The following is a 24,586-nucleotide window of genomic DNA, read 5'->3' on the forward strand; positions in this document are numbered from 1 at the left end:
CACAACCATCTATAATGTGATCGGGTGCCCTCTTCTGGCCTGTGGGTTTACATGCAGGCACAACACTGTATAAATAATAACAAATTAATAAATCTTTAAAAAGCTGTCATTAAAGAGATATTTTTATTAGTCTTTTCAATGTGTGACATGATTTCTCCCCATGGATGCATATTAATTCTCAAACAGGTGGAGTTTGAGCATTGAAGAAACATATTTTGAGGACATGCTTTCCAGTAGTAAGTTACATGGCCTTGATAAGAATTAATAGGTCACCTTCATATTCTGTATTCTGTACATTGTATGTGGGAAATGAAATGCTGACTGAGTAGTTAAGAGCTGGAAACTTAACATTGAGTCTAGAATCCAGGTCACATGGCTCAACATAAGCTCTAATTCCAGCTCTGGAACTGACACCCATGTCTGCCCTCCTTAAGGACGAACCTTGCATGTGTTCTAAAGACATATTTGCCAGAAAAAAATCACCAGTAATGTTTTACATTAGAATATGTATGATTTTATAAAAAGAATAATGTCATCAGGTTGTTTTTTTAATCATTAAAAAGGAATGTTTTTATGTTTTTGGATGTTTTCCTTTCATATACATCTATGTAATACATGCATGACGGTGTCACTGTAAGCCAGGAAAAGAGTCAGATACTGATTGGAATCATAGACAGTTGTGATTTGTTTTATGTGTGCTGGATATTAAATGCAGAACCCCAGGATGAGAAGCCGGTGGGTGTTCTTAATCACTGGGCCATCTTTCCATTCCCACATACATGTCCTTGGTACAACCATTCATTAATGGGGGCTTGGTTCTAATTTTTCCCCAGACTACAATGGCTCTGAGGAAATAAAAGATAAATAGCATTAGGAAAGGACTTATGTTCATAATTTCAATAAATTTCTGTGTCCACTCCTCCACAAAATCGAGGAAAAGTCTCAGGAATGATCAGGGGGAAAACTTACAATTCAAATCTCAATGATGTAACTAACCATTGGACCAAAGCTACAAGACTCAGTATTTCTACAAGCCCATGAGAGAATTTCATTTTTAGTATGTTAATTCACCTGCTTCTCTGATTGCCAGTCTCTGGAATAAAACATATCTTAAAATCTTATATCCTGTCTGCTTTTTGTGGTTTATGTAGTAGGAAACCTAAGCACTGGTAGGAGGAGAGGCCATGGAGGAGAGGAGAAGAAGGCAGTGCCATGTGTTAGGTGGAGATGTAGCTCAGATGGTGATAATTTTCAAGTATTTGGAATTATGGATGGGAGGTAGCTTGATAGAAATTATTAGAAGCAGATGGCATGGGACTGGGGCAGATACCTGCCCCATTATGGGAAATAGTTTATGGCATTAATATGTGCCCTGCCCCAGGTTAACTAAGGCCATTTTAAAATATAACAGGTGTCTGTGTCTTGACTGATTGCTAGTGGGTTATAAAATATCACCATAATAATAATTATATGCCTGATAATAAACACTGCTAGGCCATGCTGAAAAATTTCACACTACAAGTTTGTCCGTGTGTGGGCCTCAAGCCAGGGGCATTCTATTCAAATCTCCCATTCTCCAATAATGCTGCCATGTCCCCTTGGGACAATCGATTGCTAGAAACTGCCTGATGTACCACAGAAGATCAAGACCAGTCAGGTCAGTAGCCTCAGTCCATCTCTGACCCAAGGGGCTGGTCATTCTAGACACCAGAGCAACTCCTTTTCTGGTGAGACTACTGATAAGATCAGATAAAAGGCCAGCAATCTGTGAGCAGCAGTTCTGGGGCCTTTTCCTGGCTAACCAGATCTTTCACGACTTTCCTGGTATTTCTCTCCTGCAATTATAGCAGCTGTAAAGGTAGATATCTACCTGCTGGAGCATTTCAGAGTTAGGTATCCATGGCAACCCTTGCTTATGCAAATACTCATGCCTCTGTGCCTATATAAACTCTGTGAAAATTTCAATAAAAGGGGTTTGATCTGAATGCACACTTGCCCCCTTCTTTGTGTCTTGTTTTTGTCCCTATGCAGGAAAATTTCCTCCAGAGCATTAGTGGAACCCCAGTGGGCCAGGCATTGCTGTGTAATTGTTTTTCACTTTCCCACTGGGGAAGAGGTGTAAACTAACAATAGTGTTCCCCAGTGTTTGTCATTTGTTTCCTGCTTTTCTCCCAGGATTGTCTCCTAACTCCCTGGTAAAAGGAAGCAGTAGTTTGCCGGTCCCCAGCCTGAAGACACAAAACTAAAGTCTTGTCTCCTAACATTGCTCTTTACTAGTGGGACATATGGATAACTCCACTGCAAGTTGAGAAATGGACTCTTCAAGTTACCCACCTAGATAGAGGAGGAAGCAGGGGAAGTGGCTACTGGGTGTGTGACTTGTAGAGGTCAGGGTCACTGTCCCCAGAGGGGAGAAGCAGGAGGCTGTGCTGAGGAAGCACAAGCAGTGAGTCCTCCCCGGGTTAGTTGGGAAGACAGATGTTGAGTTCATTGGAGGACAGTGGTGCTGAAATTCAAGTCTCTACAGCTCTGGAAAAAGTTTGTCCCTGGGTAGGAAGCTTGGGCCAGCAACCATGATTCTGTGCCCCTCCAGAGCATGCTACCATGGAGAGGTGTATATGTCACTCAAGAAGAAGTGGCCAATCAGAGCCTCCAGGCAGAGACACGCCCCACATCAGACTTGGAGGCGGGTTCTTCCAGGAGCCTTCCTGAAGAGCCAGTTTTGTGGCTGTGCAGGCTTGGGTGGTTCCACGTGGTGTGCTCTGACCTCTGCTGCTGGGTGTTGTGAGAAGCTCAAGCAAGTCCCGAAGTCCCGACATGGTGAGTGGAGGGTCACTGCCCAGAAATGGGAAGAGCAGGCTGCTGTGGGGAGCTAGCTGGAGTGGTGGGGCTGTGTGGGAAGACAGAGCAGTAGGCTATTGGAGAATATGCACACGTGCTACTGAAATCCCAATTTCTGCAGATCTGGAAAAGGACTGGAAGCCTGAGCCATGAACTCTTTTGCTGTGTCCCTTCTGGACAGTGTAATTCGGGGTTGTGTGATAAGTAGAGGCCAGACACAGCGTCTTTTGGGTTCCCACGTGACCCTAGTGCCTTCCTGGACCTGGACCTGGACCTGGATAACTTCCTATGGGGCTGCCTTTGAGCAATTCTTTTGGAGCTTGGGCTGGTGAATAGAAATGTTCTAGGAAGCATTCCAACCTTGGAAAACCTTAATTTCTGTAGGATCTTCTACAAATTCTACCCTTAGCATTTAACATTTAGGTGTCAGAAGCATTTGGAGTTAATTTTGTGGAGGTTGTAAAAGGCATCTCATGTGTTGGTTAGCACTCCAGGGTTAAGCTTTGATGGAGAAAAGTAGAATTGATGATGTGAAGGATGCACCCATTCTTAGAAATGGTACCAACTGCAAGTAGAATTTAGCTGAGGGAGGTCTGCCTCCAACACACCCCACAGATGAACAGTGTGCTAACCTGGTCTGTTAGAAGTTAGGAAGCTAGGAGACACCTGTTTGTTCACTAGGATTGTCCAGACAGTTGGCTCCAAACCATGGCAGAGGAAACACCCTGCACTACTCCCATCCTCCTATCAAAGAACAGGCCTCTCACAAGCTGCTCAAGTACTGAGAATAAAATAAAGCATGTGATTATGTTTGGGAGAGTTGTTAAAGCTCTGTACCAGTGATTTGTTTGTGTGCATGGGGTGTGTTCAGAACCTGAAACCCAACTCCCTTCACTTTCTAAAGCTGTGGTTAGCAGTACCAGGGCCACTGTGAGCTTGGTCAGTACTGTTCTTGAGATACCCTTTGTTCCCCTGTGCAACATTGTTTTATTAGAATCCTCTCCAGTTTGTCTTATTGTATGAAGCTTCACTTGACTTCATAAACATCTCCCTTTTATTTATTTATTTATTTATTTTTTGTTTTTCGAGACAGGGTTCTTCTGTGTAGCCTTGGCCATCCTGGACTCACTTTGTAGACCAGGCTGGCCTCGAACTCACAGCGATCCGCCTGCCTCTGCCTTCCGAGTGCTGGGATTAAAGGCATGTGTCACCACGCCCGGGTCTCTCCCTTTTATTTCATTTCCCCCTGTGAACGGTATACAAGATGCAATTCTTACAAACGTTACTAGACATAAGACATAGCTTGTGCAAAACCTCCTCACCTCAGCTTTTGTACTTTCTATCTTCTACTTCTCCTTTCTTTCTCATCCTCTGGACCTTCCACTTAGGACTCTGTCACTGATGTTTGAAAGCACTGGGGTCCTTAAGAAATATTTTTGGCAACATCATTGCTAGGTAAATGTCTTAATAGGCTAGGCTTGCTGTGTCCAGCCCATATTTAAATTGTTCAAAACATAACCTGGGACTAAATTTAAAGAAACCTAATGGCAGCAGCATGTAGAATGCAAAGTCTGTTTTTAGCTATCATTACACAGATTTTTTATTAGTTAATTTTGTATTTGTGTGTACTGTGATGTCTGTGTGAGATGGCATATTAATTCTAGCACGGCTGCATCTAATGTCTTTGAGAAAACTCTTTCTGATAAAGCTATGCTACTCAGGTGGCCTTGATGCCTGTCTGTTGCTTCCCAGAGAAATGGCCTTGCTTTCTTCTTGACTAAACTTCTTAAGTTCTTTAATTAAAGGACTGTACCACAGCAGTGTTTTAAACTAACTCATTTTAGTCATGTAGTTAAATGCCCATTTCCCTATCAGAAGTAAGGCTTTTCATGTGGGTCATGCTGCTGCCTTGAGATCAGAACAGGATGCACAGTTTACGTTCACACTGCAGGGTGAAGCAGGACAGGCCATAACTAGCTCACAGACTAATGTTTAGGGCAGTCAGCTGCGAGAGCCAATACTATGAAGAAAGACCTGACTGAGGCAAGGTGAGTGATGATGTCATCTCCCAGCATGTATTAACTCATGCATGTGAATGGAAACAGACCAGCTCGGTGGGTAAACTTTTTAATATCATTTAGCTGGAGCATTTTTCTGTTCATATTATTCATGCAGATTCAAGCAACAGGTAAACCCTTCTCTGCCATGGACTCTTTTTGTGAACTATGTATACTTTCCAAAAAAGTTTCCAGGTCCCCTTCTGAGGATCTCCAGCAGGGAGGCAGGGCTCCTTCAAGTTTTGGCCCTGGAATCCCCTTACATCATTCCCTGGGTGCCCTTTTTTAGCTCTTCCACTCACCTGGGTGCCACCTTCGTGTGTTCCAATAGAAGGGTTCTCAGATCTTCAGCCTGTGGTGTTGGCTGATCTACGCCTCCAGACATCAACAGCCCAGGACTGCAGTTCTGCTGTGGCTAAATCTCCACAGTGCTGGGATGAGCGATCACACTCCTGGAGAAACTGAGAAGCTGAAGCCATGGAAAAGGCAGCAGCCCCCAAAGCATCAGTTGTAGTTGCTGCTGACAGGGAACTCACAGGGTGAGAGAAGAGTTCAACAGGAGCTACTCTCTGAGCTCCAGTGCCAACTCTATTGTAGGTTTAGATTTTTCAAAACCTACTTTATTTAGGGTTCCTAAATCCCTTTATCTTCCTTTTAATCTACCAACCAGAGGTAGGGGAGAAAGAAGGTTCATAGAAAAAGGGGGTGTGCACTAGTTAAGAAGCAGTTCTTTGGGGAGATTGTATTCTTCATGGCAGGATACCAGAAATGCAGTCCAATAGGAAGCACCAAACAATACCAAGAATCAGGGACAGTGACACAATCCACCAGAGCCAGCAAGTCTCCACCTAATAGGTATGAGTCAGCAGAACTGGCCAGAATCAGCCAGAATAGCACAAGAAGTTGTGGCAAGAGGCTCTCTATGGAGTGAAGACTATTGTGCACACTTCACCACTTGCTGTTTCCATTCAGTACTTGCTGCCTAGTTCAATACTTGCTGCTTAGAATAGAACAACAGAGGATGAATGCTTGTTCTGCTTGAGTTAAAGATAAATGTATGTTCTGTTGGAGTTAAGCAATATTACCCTGCATTGTTCCTTTCTCAGGAGAAGAGTAGGGCACTAGAATGTCCCTAATATCCCCTACCTTATATCCCATCGAATCACTTTCAAATGCTTTGTCTATCCACCTAGGCACAGTGTACCAGGAATAGAATTAATTGTTTTTGGCTGAGTTAGATACAATATACCTGAAGTAAAATTGATTCTTCCTGATTTTTTTTTTTTTCAGTTTTTCAAGACAGGGTTTCTCTGTGTAGCCTTGGTCATCCTGGACTCACTTTGTAGACCAGGCTGGCCTCGAACTCACCGCGATCTGCCTGCCTCTGCCTCCGGAGTGCTGGGATTAAAGGTATGCGCCACCATGCCCTGCCTGATTATCTTTTTTAATTACTCTGTGAATGGCTCTGGGTCACAGTCCCCTTTTTCAAACCTGTCATATTTTCTTGAGCACTCAGTCTTTGTTAAATGACCAGTAAATTTTCTCTTCCCTGAGTTTGGTGTCCAAGTGGTCAGTGTGGGCTATTCCTGAACCCCAAGAGGCCAAAGCTAGCAGGCTTCCAGGCTTAAGAAGCTTTCAGCTGCAGATAAGCCAATAAAAGCAGGCAAAAATGTTAATGATGAGGCATGCCCTCATCAGAGTGGCTGATTGCTATGTCTGTGAGAGATTATGTTGATTGGAGATTGATGTGGGAGGCTCTTCCACTGAGGGTGGCAGTATCCCTTAGCAAGTGTGCCTGGGTTGGATAAGAGATCAGGCTGCAAATAAGAGAGTGCTCAAGTAAGCAAGCAAGCCAGGAACAATGTTTGCCCATGGTTTTTGCTATAATTTTCTAGGTTGTGTTTCTATTCTAATATTACAAAATGTTGGACTGTGAGTTGACAGAACCATCTGAAAAAGCAATAAGTGGTGCAGAAGTAAATGCAGTCTGTGAGTTTAGAGAAAAAACAGAACTAGGTAGTTTTAGATGGCAGTCAAATCCTGAAAGAAACGAATGGATTTTTCAAGGAGCTTATCACCAGTAAAGAGAAAGCCTTACCTGTGCATTGGAAGCCTAAGATGGGTAACATCCTTTCTTGCTACACCTTAAATTAATGGAAAGTATAGGCATAGTGATTCCAAAGAAGGCACTTCATATAAAACCTGCTGCAACTCTGGTCCATGCCTGTTATATTTCATCTCAGTTTAGAAACCAAAGTTGGCAGGATCACCCATTGTTGTACTTGTTTTAAACCAAGAAAGATGCACAATGCAAGGTCATGTATTCTGTCTCTGTGAATTTAGTTCAACGTTGCTCCAGCTATTTATGTTTAGCAGAGACAGTGCCCCAGTAAGGAAACTATGAGCTTTCATTTCACCAGGCTTTGGATATGTAGCCCAAGGTGCATTTTGAGACCATAAGATGTTGAGATACCTAAGCTTGAGAAACATATCATGGAGAGATACATATACTAAGTTAAAGTAACAAAACTGAGTAATGAATGAGAAATTGTAGTCATAGTGTTATCTATAACCTTTGAAACTGAAGCCCCATGTATCTGAGACAGAGCTAGGGTACTTGGTGTTTGCCCTGCTGGTGTTTTTGTTTTGTTTTGCTTTGTTTTGTTTTTCCTTTTTCTTTTTTTCTTTGTTTTCTTTTCTTTCTTTCTTTCTTTCTTTCTTTTTTTTTTTTTGGCCTTCATCCAGGCTTTCCTCACGATATATACATTTCTCTCAATTGAAATGGGAAGGTTTATTCTCCCATTGTATATTGTGTAGAGATATAACTTGTTTACAGATTTTAGAAAATATAGCTATGAAAAGATTTTCTGCAGTGTCAGAAGAGGCTTTGTTCTCTTTAATACTCTATGAGCAGTTGCAGACCATTAGGATCATTCAAGTTGATTAAAATGCATTTTCACTGTGAGTCAATAATGACCAATATCAGAATATAATAGGTCACGTCAGAAAGACTCTAGGTAGCATGATTTCTTTAAACACTTATCTCCCCCCCCCCTTTTTTTTTTTTTTGGCTTTCTTAAGGGAGCTTTTGTACTAAGCGTTTACCTAGATGTCTTTTGGGGGCTGAGATTTGAGTGTCTGTAGACTCAACCCATTTTATGTTTTTCTTTCTCCTGTGTTGTGTTTGAAGCTGTTTGCTCAGCTTCCTTCTCATGCTGTCATGCATCCACGACTATAGACTGTGCCCCTGAATCACATAAGATATAGTAGAAACAGTTAGTATTCAATGCTAAGCTATTTTGCTAGCCATATTTTTAATTGATGAACTAATTAATTAAATCACTTTACAGCCTGACCTGTCCCTCCTCTACTCCCAGTCCCACCATCATTCCCTTTTCCCCAAGTAGCCCTCCGAGAAGAGTTCATTTTAACTAGCCCTGGCTGCTCTGACTGAGGCCTGTGACATCACTGTAGAGAATTCCATTTCTTCTTTTTTTCTAAGCCTTGTTTTTATTTTATGATCACAGGTGGTTGCCTGTATATATTTGTACACAGTGCCTACAAAGGCCAACAGATGCCAGATGTCCTGGGGCAGAAATTACAGGAGATTGTTAGCTACCATAGAGCTTCTGGAAAATTCATAAAGCATCTTCATTACTATCTGTTGCTCTAGTCCCAGGTGTTCTGACACCATCTCCCGGGCTCCCTGGCCACCAATCATAAATGGGGTACAAAGACATGCATTCTGGCAAAACCGGACTCTAACTAGAATTAACGCACATGGGGAGAGGTTGATGTAAGGCGTGGATACCAAATTTATATATATTCAAGGATATGAATTGGCCTCCAAAGTGCTGGGGTTACTGGCATGCTATCTGAAACTTGTATAGATAAAGCACCTGGTAGCCTGTGTGTCACAGCAGGGAAGCAGCATGATTGCTAGTCTGTCACCTGAACATCATGCCTGGCTCACTCCCTGTCCTTGCTGGGTTCCCTATCTCTAAGAGCCCTCTGCTCAGCAGAGACCCACTGACTCTTCTCTCCTTGCTGGGGAAGACACCCTCATCCCCCATGTCCCCTCCCTTCACATCTCCACTCCACCATCTATCCCCCCACCCCCAACCCCAGCCCTAGCACAACTGTGGGTTTTTGTTTTCTTTTTAATCACCTTTCCACTGAGAATGATGTGTTGATTAACTACAGTGCTCTAAAATGATTATCATCTCTTTCCTGCTTTCCTCCCAGGTTTGTTTCATATCTATCAGGTGAATGGTAGCTGCAGTTTACCTGAACATAGCATGAAGACAGAGAACCAAAATGTTGTTTCCTAAACTCTCTTTAATTTGGAATCTTTTGTGTACCCTTTCGCTTGTGGGACAGACTGATAACTGCACTCCAAAATGAGCAATGGCTTTGCAAGCTGTGCACCCTGATTCCAGGAAGGAGGGAAGTGCCTGAGTGTTTTGCTGGGACCTCAGGAAAACTTAGAAATTGGGACCTGGTGAGCTCAAGGGCAAAGGGGGAGGGGCAGGCATCTGAGCTCAGGAGGCCTGAGGGGCTGGTTCTGCCCTGGGATGAGTGCAAAGGTGGAAATGCAGGCTCTTGGAGAACAGGTAGGAGTGCTACTGAAATGCAAATCTCTCCACAGAAGAAAAAAAGACTGGTCCTGCAATGGAAGCCTGTTCCAGGAACTACTGTGCTGTGTCCCTTCAGCACACTCTAACCATGGGGAAGTGCTCCTGTCACTCAAAATTAAGTGGCCAATCAGGGACTCCAGGAAAGAGAGAAAGAGCGGACTTGAGTGGCTGTGTGCAATGTGCTCTGAGTGTTTGTGCTGGGTGCTGTGAGGAGAGCTCAGGCAAGGTCAGAAGACACAACATGGTGAGTGCAGAGTCACTGCTCACAGTAGAGAGGAACAGGCAGCTGCGCAGAGGAAACTGGGGTATTGGGTCTTCCCTGGGGCTGCGAGATAAGCAGCACCAAAAGTAGCCACCTGTGAGGTCCTTTTCAGTCTTAGTAATTTTCTGGACTTGGTGATGGTCTCTGACTAACTGCACTGTGTGGATTACATCTACACAAAGCATTGGGAGCAGGGGCTTGTGAGTAGAAACATCCTTGGCAGGATTACAAACTCAGACCCCTAGTTTCTCTAACTTCTTCTAAAATGCTGTTCTTAGCATGTAACATTTATGTCTAAGATATATTTGGAAGCCCAGCATTGTGGCACACGCTCCAAATCCCAACACTCAGGAGGCAGGTGGCTCGATGTGAGTTTAAGGCCAGCTCGGTCTGCAATGTGAGTCCCTGGCAGCCAAGACTAAAACGGAGAAACAATGCCTCAAAACTAACAAACAAAGAAACGATATATATGTGTGTCTATATGTGTGTATATGTATGTATAAATATGTGTGTGTGTGTATATATAATTAATTTTGTGGAGTTGTAAATGTCATCTCATGTGTTGGGTAACACTTCAGTATTAAGCCATGATGTACAAGATGATAATTGATATTGTACAAGATTTACCAATGACAGCAAGTAGAGTTTAGCTGAGGGAGAACTGCGTCTAAAACACCCCACAGAGAAGTTAGCCTGTTAGAGATTAGGATGCTAGGTCACACATGTTGATTCACCAGGATTGTCAACACATTTGGCTCCAAATCATAGCGGAGGAGACAACTTTGATTTAAAACGAGCCACTTGGCCCATTTTCATCTTCAAAAGAACAGGCCTCTAATAAATTCCTCCCTGGGGCATTACAGTGTCACAACGAACATTAAGGCCTGATGTGGCATAAAGGTCCAGTTTTCTTCTTGAGAAAAGCCTAGCTTTGCACAGCTCTTTCACAAACCTAAGAAAATATTTGACAGAGACAAAAACAGCCTGTGGACTAGGCCTGTGAGCTTCCTCTAAGGCAGGATGTATTGAGGATAAAATAGTGCTCCTTCTCCAAAGCCAGGAATATGCTTGGGAGAGCTGGTAATGGTCTTGGTCCATTGTGCTTGGGGTGAGGGGTCTTCAGCTCCTGAAAACCTAACTGATTCTACCACACATGGTTGGGTTGATCAGTCCCAAATCCACTCCGGGCTACATCAGTAGTTTGTGAGAGACCCTGTGTTCCTAATGTGCAGTTTTGTTTTATAAGACCTGTTCCGTGTTTGTGCCATTGTATGATACATTTCTGATGACTTCATAGATGTCTCACATATGGTCCGTTTCCTCCATGGATGTAGTACACAAGATGCTATTCTTGAGAAGCTTTCTTGGCATAAGTCATAGCTTGTGCAAGTCCTCCCCACCTCAGCTCTTCTAGTTTCTACCTTCTACTTCTTTTATCTTCTCATCTCTGGGATCTCCAACTCTGGACCCTGTCACTGAAGAATGAGCTGCTTTTTCAGGACACTAGTGATTCTGGGATTGTATTTGCTGTGTAAATCCCTCATCAGTCTAAGTGGCCAGACTTGCAGTCTCAGACCATATTGAAATTGTTCCAAACATAACCTGGGGCCTGAACTGAAAAGACATGAGAGCATGAGAGCATATGTGGAATGCCAAATCTTTGGCAGCATTAGCCAGAACTGGATGCATGCTGTCATTAACAGATTTTTAAAAGTAATCTTTCAATTGTGTGTAGAGTGATTTCTTCCTGAAAAGGCACGTTAATTCTAGGACAGCTGTATTTTCAGCCTTTTGGAAAATGTTTCTGAGATCAACTGTGTTGACTCAGGTTGCTTGGATTCCAACCTGTTGCTTCCCAAGGCAATGACCTTGTTTAACTCTTGATGAAAAATTCTAAATTCCCTAGGTAAAAGACTATACCACAACAGTGTTTTAAAATTACTCATTTGAAGCTGAACTTGGTGGCCCAACCTTTAATCCCAGCACTTAAGAGGCAGAAGCAGGTGGCTTCCTGTGAGTTCAAGGCCAGCCTGGTCTACATTGTGAGTCTAGGACAGCCGAGGCCTACAGAGAATCGCTGTCTCATAAAAGCAGGCAAACAAAATTACTTATTTGTGTAATGTAATGAACTGGCCATTGTAGAAACATGTGCAGCATGGCTTCTGCTGTCAGACCGAAAGAGGAGGTCTGCAGAAAGTGCCCAGTGAAACTGGGTAGACAATGGCTAGATCACAGACTAATAATAGAGACTTTCAGCTACAGGGGTCCACATTGTGAAGAAAGACCTGATTCTAGCAGGGTGTCAGAATGTGTAATTCCCCAGCATGTATTAATTCATGCATGTGAATTAAAGCAGATCAGATGTTTGGTTACCATTTGGTTAGGTTAGCTGGAACCAGTAAATATTGCAATTTCAGTTAAGGGGCCATTGGCTGTAGCTGTTTGTGTCAGGTTACAGATCACAGCAGCTATCATTGCATATAGGGGCAAGGTCAATCCCTGTCTTATTAATGCCATTCCCTCTACCAGAGAAGTTTCTGCTCTTTTTCAAAATCAGTCTGCCTATGTGTTTTTCAAATTGTGTTTATCTTTCTAAAAAGGCAATTGATGGTATTTTTAGAATTCACTTTTTTATGCAGTCACACTGTATCACTATCGTGCTTTCTGTTGGTCACCCGGATGGGTTGTTTTAGGATGCAGTGACCTATGATGACGTGGATGTGAAATTCACTGTGGAAGAGTGGGCTTTGCTGGATCCTGCCCAGAAGAGTCTCTACAGAGATGTGATGCTGGAGACCTGCAGGAACCTCACTGCCATAGGTAGGACTGTGAATTTTATGTTGCTTTTAAAATCTACCTATAACTCTTTCTCCATTGTTGTTATTTGTTATTGTAATGTCAACTGGAAACGAGGATGAATGAGATGAGTAAATCAGCAGATGTCTGAGGTTGACTGAAGGGGAACTTGAAATTTGTCTACTTTCCAATAATATATCACGCATTTTTGGTTCCTCTATTTTAGGGTACAGTTGGGAAGACCATAACATTGTAGAGAATCTTCATAGTTCTAGAAGATATAGAAGGTAATTTTCATGTGCAATTTGATACGAGTATGTCTCTGAATTACTTTTAGTTCATCCGTTAATTTCTAAAGAAAAACAAGAGTGTAAATATGCACTGTTTGAAGTGTATCGATGATTATTAAATTCTGACAAAGCCATGTACCTCAAAATCAGGTATCTGATTTATATTTGTACGTCATTTCTCTAAGAAAGAAGATAAGAACACAATGCATTAACAGCTATCACCATTTGAACCATAGCGAGCTAGATTGTAGAACTGCTAATCTCTTTAGTCTCATACTGCTTAGATCCTGCAGAAATGTACACATTAACCTTCTAATAAACAAATAGTCCATAAAAAAGCTCGTGTTCATAATATATTTGCATTAATGTTGCTAGGTTTAGTGAGAGGAGCAGTTTGTGAAAGTGAAGAAAGTTATTCGGGAGAAACTTTTATCCCTATACAATATGTCAATGAGAAAAACAAGAAGTGAGACTGTGAATGCAGGGTAAACCTTTTCATTTGCTATCTTCTTAGATAGACATGTCATTTACCACAGTGGATACAAGGTCTGTCGGCATAGGAACATTGAACAAAGCAATAAAACACTCTCTAACCGAGAAGAATTAGAAGATTTTTAGTAGTGCCCATAACGTGTAGACTTTCTGAATGTAATACTGTGTACAATTAATGGCTTTTCCAATTTTTTGGCAATATATCCACAAACTCACACTGCAGAAAAACTTCCATGAATACTATCAATGTGGATTGCCTCTGTTTGCCGTGGTTCACTTTGCAATTGTAGTATGACTCACATGAGAGGAAAAATTTTAATGCAATCAGAGTGGTAAATCTGACTTCTCCCAGTTCTTTTCCAACATGTGAAAACCCTCTTCTATAGTAAAAGGATGCTTTAAATGTGGTCCATGCAATACAGTATCTTACAAATACGGCCTCTCAGGAGATGCAAAATAACACTTGAAGAAGGAAGGAAAAAATGAAAGTTAATAAACTGACATTACCATGAGATCTGATTACATTTAAATTAGACGAAATATAAACTTAATTCACAGACATAAAAAAATTCATCAGTGTATATAACTTTGACATGTGCCAATTATCATTGCAGGAATGAAAGAAGATACACTAGAGGAAAACCCTCTCCATTTATTCAGTGTGATAAATCATGGTTATGTCAATGTCATCCTCAAGGGCAAGAAATAATTCCTACTGGAGAGAAACCATATGAAGATAATCTGTATGGTGAGGCCTTTGTAAGTCACAGTAGTCTCCAAATTCATAAAAGAACAGACACTAGGGAGAAACCCTATGAATGTGAACAATGTTTTATGGTCGATGACCATCAAAGTTCTCTTCAAATTCATGAGAAAATTCATACTGGAAAGAAACCTTATGACTGTCAACAATGTGGTAAAGTCTTTGCGCAGCACAGATATCTTCAAATGCATAAAGTAATTCATACAGGAGAAAAACCTTATGAATGTAATCAATGTGGTAAAGCCTTTGCCTGGTACAGGTCTCTTCAAATGCATAAAAATATTCATACAGAAGAGAAACCTTATGAATGTAATCAATGTGGTAAACTCTTTGCACAGCACAGATATCTTCAACTGCATAAAAGAATTCATACAGGAGAGAAACCTTATGAATGTAGTCAGTGTGGTAAAGCCTTTGCATGGCATGGGAGTCTTCAAAGGCATGAAAGAATTCATACAGGAGAGAAACCTTATGAATGTAATCAATGTGCTAAAGCCTTTGCAGGGCTCAGGAATCTTCAAATGCATGAGAGAATTCATACAGGAGAGAAACCTTATGAATGTAATCAATGTGGTAAAGCCTTTGCACGGCACAGTCATCTTCAAATGCATGAGAGAATTCATACAGGAGAGAAACCTTATGAATGTAATCAATGTGGTAAAGCCTTTGCACGGCACAGTCATCTTCAAAGGCATAAGAGAATTCATACAGGAGAGAAACCTTATGAATGTAATCAATGTGGTAAAGCCTTTGCATGGCAGCAGTCTCTTCAAAAGCATGAAAGAATTCATAGAGTAGAGAAACCTAACGAATGTAATAAATGACGTAAAGCCTTTTCCCCAGCTCAGTTATCTTCAAATGCATGAAAGAATTCATACAGGAGTGAAACCTTATGAATGTAGTCTATGTGGTAAAGCCTTTGCATATCACAATTTTCTTCAGAGCCATGAAGGAATTCATACAGGACAGAAAATTCCTGAATATAATGTCTGTGGTAAAGCCTTTGAATGTCATGGTCATCTTCAAAGGCACGAAAGAATTCACACTGGAGAGAATCTTTATGAATGTATTTAATATTTTGTAGTCTTTACATGCAATTACGTACTAGAGAGAAATTCATTGAATGTAATTAATGTGAGATAGCCTAGCAGTCCAGAGTATATCACACACTTGTTCTGTGAAGCAGAAATTTTGATGAACCGGCCCACCGATTTTCCAGTGTTATGCTTGTTCATCATTTCGAGAGTCAACGTGCTCTCAGCAGTCAAGAAAAGTTGTTTGATTCAGTGGCTATTTGGCCACATTTGTTTCATAGATGTCCATCAGCTTAATTGAAGTATATTGGTGTACTGCCAGAAGCAGCTGTGTCTCTCTGTCGGGAAAGGCCTTTCTTATTGAATGCCATATTCTGTAAGTCTCTGAAGTGTTTTGAAGACCATCTATGTATTTACCATAGTGAATAACATGCGTGTCTATCTATGTATCTATATTGAACAATCAATGTATCTATGTCAGCTTATCTAAATAGATAAACATTGCTTGTTTCTAGCTATACACAACCTGCTTAACCTTGAAAATGTATACAAGAGACTAAATAAATCTTGTCCTGTAATTATCTAACTAGTATATAACAAGACTAAGGGTATGATTTCTACGTGAGTAACTACGGACTTTCATCTCCAACCATCTAGAGCAGCTTGGAAGAGTTCGCTTACATAAGACTAGAACTATATCAAATGTGATAAAGGAATAGGTCTCCAACACTTCAACAGTAATGACATGCTGTTTAATAATACTGCACCAACTGTGAAAGCCCTTTAGAAGTGTGTATAATCCTTTAAGCATTGCTATTGTCTTAACTCACCACAATGTCCTCCTGGGGCACCTAGCTTGTCTTCGACAAGTGAGCATTTAGGTTATTTTAAAGTTTATGTCACCATGAATATAACTGCAGTAAACATGAGAATTCTGATACTTCTAAAACTAATTTAAAGTGTATGGAAACGGTACTCAGAAGATTGCATGTATCCATAGCAATTCTGTTATTTTATGAGAATTCGAGAATGCTGCAAGAAGACCAGCAGAACCAACTAGCCTAGATCCATGTGGACTTACAGAGATGAAAGCACCAACCAAAGAGCATACATGGACTAGACCTAGACCCCTGCACATATGTAACCCATAGGCAGTGTGATCATCATCTGGGTCCACTAATAATTTGAGTGGGTGCTATCAAGGACATGGACTGTGTTGAATGCTTTCAATCAATTTGCCCTAGCCAGACTGCCTTGCCTGACCTCAGGGATGAGTGGAGGTTCAGTTTTGATGAGACTTGAAGTGCTGGTATGGGTTTGAGAGTGCTTGTAGGTGTGTTTCCCGTTTTCAGAAGGGATAGAGGGGAAAGGGTGGGAGGGAGGGGATGGGAGGAGAGGAGGGAGAGGGCTACAATCAGGATGTGAAGCAAATATATAAATTAAAGGAAATTTAATAATGGATTCTGTATATTGTGTAAGACCTGGAGGCTTGGTTCTACTTCCTGGAGCCCAGTGAGACACGACCAGTCCAATGCAAACATCAAGGGATGCTTTATTGATCCTTCATGACATGGCCTACCAAGCTCTGTTGAGCTGGAGACCCCAAATAAGTAAAGCTTGGGTATTTCATACCCTTCCTTACAGAAGCAGAATTGGCAGTTAAGCAGAGTTTTTGGACCAAGATTGGTTCTTAAGAATGCCCCCCACCTTTTTTTTTTCTCCGAGACAGGGTCTCTTGGCAGTCCTGGACTCACTTTGTATACCATGCTGGCCTTGAACTCACAGTGATCCACTGCCTCTGCCTCCTGAGCACTGAGATTAAAGGTGTGTACCACCACCACCTGGCCCCTTTCTGCACAGCCACCCTGAGCTCACCAGGCACAACTTCTGAGCCTGTCTGTTGTCCCTTCAAAACATTCAGGCATTTCCCTTCTTCTTCGTGGAATCAGGGTGCATAGATTGCAGAACCCATTGTTCAACTTGCAGTGGAGTATTCAGTCTGTGCCACGAGTGAAAGGGTACTCAAATATTCAAAATTAAAGAGAGAGTTTAGAAATCAAAATTTTTGTTTTTGTGGCTACATGCTGTATACAGCTACCGTTCACATGATAGATATGAAAAAACCCGGTAGCAAAGAAAGAAAGAGATTATAAACACTTTGGGGCACTACAGTTAATCAGCACATCTTCCTCAATGTACAAAAATAAAAACGCATCTGGGCAGTGGTGGCACAACCTGTTCTGCAAAGCAAGTCCAAGACAGCCAAGTTAATCCTAGAGAAACACTATCTGGAAAAAACAAACATTAACAAAAAAAAAAAAAATGAATTTTGTTAGGGATGGGACACAGTTGGGAGAAGAGGGTGGCGTGGAGGGGTGGGGGTTGAGAGGGCCTTCCCCAGCAAGAAGAGAAGAGTCAGTTGGTCTCTGCTGAGCAAAGGGCTCTTAGAGGGTATAGGGAATCAGGGAGTGAGCCAGGCATGTTATTCAAGGTAATGTCTCAGGTGACAGACTAGCAATCAGGCTGCTTCCCTGCTCTGACACACAGGCAACCAGATGCTTTTTAATTTTACAAGTTTCAGATAATATGCCAGTAAGCCCAGCACTTTGGAAGCAAATTCATTTCCTTGATTTTGACACCTTGGTTATGTGAGGATCAGAAAGAATGGGAGGTGTGGCCAGGTGTGGTGGAGCATGTCTTTAATCCCGGAAATCCTGAGGCAGAGGCAGGCCAATTGCTGTGAGTTCGAACCCAGCCTGGTCTATAAAGTGAGTCCATGAGCCGGGTGTGGTGGCGCATGCCTTTAATCCCAGCACTCGGGAGGCAGAGGCAGGCGGATCGCTGTGAGTTCGAGGCCAGCCCTGGTCTACAAAGTGAGTCCAGGATGGCCAAGGCTACACAGAGAGACCCTGTCTAGAAAAACCAAAAAAAAAAAAAAAAAGTGAGTCCATGATAGCCAAGGCTACACAGAGAAACCCCGTCTCAAAAAAACTAAAACAAAAACAAAACAAATCCACAAACAAACAAAAACACCAAGAATAGGGGTTGTGGCTTTGATGGAAGTCATGAAGTCATGTAGCCCAGGGCTATGGAGCCTCAGCATAAATTTTGTAGCCATACCTTGCTCCAACCTCTCCCCACACCAGTCAATCCTAGTTAGAGTCCTGTTTTGCCAGCAAACATGTCTTTGTACCCTATTCATGCTGGTGGCCAGGGAGGCCATGGGACGGTGTCAGAACGTCTGGGACTAGAGCAACAGATAGTAATGAAGACGCTTTATGAATTTCCCAGAAATTCTATGGTAGCTAACAATCTGCTGTAAATTCTGCCCCAGGAGATCTGGGATCTTCTTGGCCTTTGTAAGCACTGTGTACAAATATATTCAGGCAAACACCTGTGATCATAAAATAGAAAAAAAGAAGGAATGGAATTCTCTACAGTGATGTCACAGGCCTCAGTCAGAGCAGCCAGGGCTAGTTAAAATGAACTCTTTGTGATCCTCTGTGAAAGCCAGTGCGTCCTTCTTTTTAGTCAGCCTGCTCAGAGGCAGAAGCCGCTTTTTCCTGATGTTAGAGCAGCTCAGCCATTTATCTAAGAGCAGAGTCCACAGTGCAGATGGGTGATGGTTTCCTGATGCTTTTTGTATGTATGTTGTCTGTATTTTGTAATTGTGGAAACAGGTCATTGGCACCTTTTTATCTTTTCTCCTGTCTGCTCTTCTGGTACTCCCATGTAAATGAAAAATGAACTGCTATGTCACTGTCGTAGTTAAGAAATAATTCTGGGAATATCTTTCTGTGTAAATCTTCCATCTGCTTAATTGGCTAGCCTTGCAGACTTCTGTCTCTATTACATTGTTCAAAGCGTAATCTAGGACCTGATCCTAAAAGAAATTTAACATTGACAGCATATGTGAAATGCTACATCTATTCTAGTCTGCTTTCTTTTTTTTTTTTTTTCAATAACAAGATATGGTTTCACACTATCATTTAAGAACTTTTTTTCAAGGCAGGGTTTCTCTGTGTAGCCTTGCCTGTCCTGGACTTGCTTTGTAGACCTGGCTGGCCTCGAACTCAACAGCGATCCGCCTGCCTCTGCTTCTGCCTCTCAAGTGCCGGGATTAAAGGCATGCCCAACCATGCCCAGCATAAGAATTTTTTTTCTTAGTCTCCTAAATATATAGAGTGATTTCTCCCCAAGAAAGCGTGTTAATTCTAGAACATCTGCACCTCTAGCTTTTTAGAAAAATGTTTCTGAGACAATGTTTACTCACGTGGTTTAGTTCTCAGCCTGTTGTCCTCCATAGCAGGGACCTTGCTGTCCCCTTGACTAAACCATGTAAATCCTTAAATTTGATGACTGTATCATGACAACATTTTAAAATTGTCCATTTGAGTCATGTAGTCAACTATCCATTGCAGTCAGAGGAAAAGAATTTGCATTAAGAAGCATGGTTTTTCTGCCTTCAAATCAGATTAGAAGGAATAATTTATTATCTATTCCACAAGGGTAAATGGGGTAGGCAATCCGCTGCTGCAGCTAAAATTCTGAAAAATGACCTGACTGTGGTAAGGGGAGTGCTTTCGTAATTCCCCAGCAAGTTTTATAATTCATGTCATGTGAATGAGGACACCAAATTGGGTTGTGGATAACTCAATAAGGCTAAGTTGATCTATTCACTTCTTTATTTCTGTTTAGAACAATGTATCCTGTAGCTCAATCTTGCCTCATGCTAAGTAATTTTTAATTACTTTAAACACACATTATCTTGCCTCTGTTGCCAAGTGCTGGAAAGACAGGCCTACAACTCTTTCCTGGCTGGGCCTTGACTGATCTGTGAGAAGGAAAATTCAACCAGTTCATAAATGTCCTCTAGTCGGGATGCTGAGTTGTCAGATCTGCTGGGATTGGGATGGACAGTGAGCAATGGTGTTTCTGTTGGTTCATGTTGTGACCTGTGAAAGTGACATTGACCTCCGAGCCTGCCTCTGTCGAGATTTCCCGGGGAGTAGGAGGCTCTGCAGGCCTGTGTATGGGAGGTGGTGATCCTTGTGACGCCACTGTCCGGTGTACACGCACAGCCATTAATGTTGGTGTGTGATGGGAGGAAAATTTGAAAACTAAAGGTCTATTTTCTAAAGGTTCAGATTTTTGCATTCCAGTTTCAGGTTTGTACTCTACATGTTACAAAATAGTTTGGAAATTGATGGAAAAAGTGGTGATGGGGATCATCCTACAGCAATGCATACTTAGAATGTTCTAAACTTTCTGCTACTACCAGCCAGCATGGTATGATCCAGAGAAATTCAGTTCCAGGGGAGAGATGGATGGAGTTTCTCAAGTGCAGAGATTTCTCAGGTGTGGATGGTTTTGGACGAAGTGGATAGGGGGAGGAGTCATATCTTTTGCTATAATCCATGTGGAAGGATACAGAGATTAAGTTTTTTTCTCTACATTGTTTTGGGTTTGAACATCAATGTGGCTGGCTCTTTACGGGGACCCATGAGGAGGCATGACCGGATGCAGAACCTTAGCAAGGAGATTACCTTCCTGTGCAGAGAGAGAACTCCAGAGTATGAGGCTGTTTTGTAAGAAAACGGAAAGTCCAAAACATAACAGGTTAAGGTTCGCTTTTAGTTAAATTTGTGTGAGTTGTGACTCCGTTTATTTAAAACTTATACACATAGAATCATAAGTAAATGTGTAATATCAGTCAAGTACAAACTTTTCCTGCATGTGTTTCCTCAGGTCTTTTGTCAAAAACTTTTCTGTATCTTTCTGCTTTTGTTTTAGGCCTTTTCTCTCCATCCTCTTTATTCTTTCACAGATATGTACACATTCTTGGTTATTCTAATTTCTTGTGATATCAAAGTATTGTCTAATAGCAAGCTTTTTTAGTATGGTCAGATTACATAAAGGTTGTATTATATTTTCATAAATCTATTCAGCATTCTGAGTATTTCCAGTTTGCATATAACTTTGGAATGTGGTTTCCTTTTATGAATTTCTGGGAAATTTCTTTGGATTCTATTCACATGGATGCTGCAAATTTACAATTATGCCACATTTCTGTATAACAAACAGAAATTCCAATTCTTTGATGTTTCCACTAACACTCAAGCCAGATAAAGGAGTGAAAATAGAGTAGCACAGAGAAGGAGAGGAAAACACCCACTGACTTTCCAACTCAGCCCATGTCAAATTAGAGAAAAGACATGCTAGGTCACCCTACAGCCTGGGAAGAAAAAGCTGGAAGCTAAAAGCCAAAGAACCAAAAAGTCAAGAAGCTGCTTCTTCTTCTTCTTCTCCTTCTTCTTCTTCTTCTTCTTCTTCTTCTTCTTCTTCTTCTTCTTCTTCTTCTTCTTCTTCTTCTTCTTTTTCTTCTTCTTCATAGTCTTCTTCTTTTGGTCTTTTACTTCTTCTTCCCCACAAGGTCTTAAATACCCCTCAAGTCAGAGTCCCTCCTTTCTGTTAATCACTATCTGCTGGATACTTGCTTAGTCTCTTGGCCTAAGGATAACTATTAAATCTTGTGTACAGAAAGCTCTTGGATTAAAGGCATGTGCTAAGGCTGAGCCACCCCAAAATCAACTGCTTACTATACATAGAACATTCTTGAGTTAAATGTGTGTGTTGGGCTGAACCGCACCAAACAAAAGACACATTTTAGAGTTCACAATGGATCAAATATCCTGCAACATTTCACCCTTTTTATGTAAAGAAGACTTTTCTCTACCATCAGTAAACTATGTATACTCTCTGGTAAAAAAAAAAAAAAAAAAAAAAAAAAAAATTACATTCATAATGTCCAGACCATTAGCCTAACTCTTCAATTCCAATGCCACTTATTATTATTTTTAGCGTAGGTCCCTGATCATATAGCAGTTTGCAATATCTTTATTTTGTGGTCTTGAATTTTTGTGTTATATGTTGAATCTGTTGTGTCCTTAGTACATACATCCAGAGCAGTGTTGTTTTTAACAATAGGCATTAAGTGTTTTAATTGCTCTGTTTATGAGTTTCTCCTATGCTGACAGGGAAAGATGGAATCAAATTTGATGTCATGGCCTGCAGGAAGCCTCTGTGGGTGCTTTCTGATGTGAAAGGATTACATGCTCTATGCCTTGCTGATCTGCATTCATTAGCCAAATGCCAGTTCCTGCCACACCATCAGCAAAATCCAGAAGGCTGGTGTCTACTTTTTTAGATTACCTCTAGGAAACCCAAACCATTGTTTCTAGAAACGCCTTCCCTACAGCCCCTTTTCAAAGGGTTTCCTTCCCATAACTAAAATATCTTCCATTTCCTTTTTATCTTAAGATTTTTAGAAACCACTTCTATAAACATTAGCCATCATAAACATGAGATCAATGGACAGCTGTATCCCCAACGCAGTTCTTGATTGGTTCTCATCTTGCATTTAAAGCTCTAATAACTCCTATGCAATCTGAATTAGCATTTTCTACAGCAAAAGATTCAGTTAATGTTTTTCTGACTTCCAATTCTGATGCTATTCTATTTAAACCTGAAATTAATCTATGGAGAAAAAAAAATGAAGGATTCGTTGTGGCCTTGAATTACTTAAGTAAATGATTCCGATGTCTTTCCTGATTCTTCACTCTTATCTCAAGTATTTAAACTGGTAGACAACATAGTGCCAAATTGTGATCATCAAATTCAAGCTGTCCTTGTAAATCAGCATATTGACCTTCACCTAGCAACTGTTCCTGTCAATACCTCCCCTGATCTTGACGTTCTATGCCTTTACTTGCACTTTCCAACCATGGATTGCCACTGTAACTCCTGACCCTGTTCTAATACTGCTGCCCACCAAATCTTTCCAGTCTTGAGGGATAATGCTGTTCTGAGTCCTCTATGAATTTAGAAGCATCTTCTCAGAGTGTTAGGGTTCAGGAACAGCCATACACTAACCATTCAAATGCCAGACTCAGATTTGATGGAGGTTATTTGAACGGTGAACAATATAAACTGACTGGACAGGGGCCACAGTGGTCTCCAGAGCCAAACTGTGATGAATGGGTGTGTTTCTAAGGCAGGATTTTCTTATATGAAAACTGTAACCAGGGAACAACCAGGTAACCAGGTGGGAAGCACGGGGAAGAGCATCATTACATCATTTTGATGGCTAAGCACAAGACGAATCCATTTGTTCTGAGAACGATGTAACCAGCCAGCGTAGACAAAGCATTTTAAGCTGATTGAGTAGGATTTGTGGCAGTGGAGCTCTTGGGACCTTTCCAGATCACAGGAGTATAGAATACTAGCAGGATGTTGTGGTCTTTGATTCTAATAGAACACTATTTATCTTACCCCAAGCAGAACATTCATTTATATCATCTAGTGTTGATTCTAAGCAGCAAGCACTGAATCTTCCTGGTTTCAGTCAAGTAGGGCCTTAGAACTTGAACTTAATTTCCTCTTACACTCCAAATGGGAACTTGGATTTAAAGGGCTTCTGACAGGATAAGAGCTGGTGTTGACAGAAGTGCTAAATTTATGATAGTAACTAAAGTAATCTTCATTGGAGGGGCTATTGTGTTTAAGCTGGTTAAGGACCTTACCAAAAAAAAGAAAAAAGAAAATGGATGCACACTACAGGAGACAAGCCCTTTCTTAAATCTCCTCAATTATTATATGTCTATTGTATTCTATTTAACTTTATTATAATCTTGGAGGTGCCTATCACCTCCTGTTCGGACTTGTATAGCAACTGGATAAACTAAGGTTGGGTTTCTAACAACCTTGAGCTGCCAAGTTCAGTTTCATTGTGTAGAAGTGTGGTAGGTCCTTGATTAAAATCCTATGTCTGTGTCTGAGAATTTTCCTTATACTCATTTATGTCATTCTAAGGCTTGTTTAAGTCCCTTTCTCTCTGAGAATTTTCCTTCATCTCATTTATAGATCTTTTTATGTCTTGTCTAAATTCCTCCATCTGTGTCTGAGTATTTTTCTTAATCTTGTTTGTAAGTCTATTGAACTTGCCTTCTAATGCTTGCAGGCCCTTCATCTCATCTTCTGCTCCTCCTTCCTTGGTGGACTGGTGGCCAATAGCCCCCCTTAACCCACTCCCCCAAGGGAAGAGGAAAACAACACCATTTGCTGTAACTGCAATCCCAGGCATCTTCTGCCTTCTTCTGGCCACTGTTGGAATAGCATACAGACACATGCAAACAAATCTCCCACAAACAAAATAAAAATAAAGTTTCAAATGTGGATATCTCCTTAGTGATGTCATAGCCCTGAGAGAGACCACAGTCAGGGCAAGCTAAAATGAAATTCTCCTGGTACTGCATAGAGGCAGCTGTGGCTTTTCTCTGAGACAGTCTGCTTAGAGGTTAAAGCACACTTATTGTGAGGTTCGAATTGCTCAGCAAATGTGTTCCTTGCAAACAG

General features: G+C 41.3%; 2 protein-coding genes across 2 annotated transcripts in view; one reads left to right on the plus strand and one right to left on the minus strand.

Annotated features, from left to right (window-relative positions):
- The window catches only part of LOC127202951 (zinc finger protein 120-like), a 41,374-nt gene extending 26,094 nt beyond the window's left edge, over nucleotides 1-15,280 (plus strand). Inside the window, exons 5-9 of the mRNA XM_051161791.1 lie at nucleotides 9,279-9,399; nucleotides 12,491-12,617; nucleotides 12,820-12,880; nucleotides 13,990-14,895; nucleotides 14,987-15,280. Of these exons, the coding sequence (XP_051017748.1) occupies nucleotides 9,279-9,399; nucleotides 12,491-12,617; nucleotides 12,820-12,880; nucleotides 13,990-14,895; nucleotides 14,987-15,212 (1,441 nt within the window). The 3' untranslated portion in view covers nucleotides 15,213-15,280. The remainder of the gene's footprint in view (nucleotides 1-9,278; nucleotides 9,400-12,490; nucleotides 12,618-12,819; nucleotides 12,881-13,989; nucleotides 14,896-14,986) is intronic.
- Nucleotides 1-24,586, minus strand: part of LOC127203988 (zinc finger protein 721-like) — a 1,570,727-nt gene that overhangs the window by 80,082 nt on the left and 1,466,059 nt on the right.

Source organism: Acomys russatus, chromosome 19 (assembly GCF_903995435.1).
Source record: "Acomys russatus chromosome 19, mAcoRus1.1, whole genome shotgun sequence".
Taxonomy (NCBI): domain Eukaryota; kingdom Metazoa; phylum Chordata; class Mammalia; order Rodentia; family Muridae; genus Acomys; species Acomys russatus.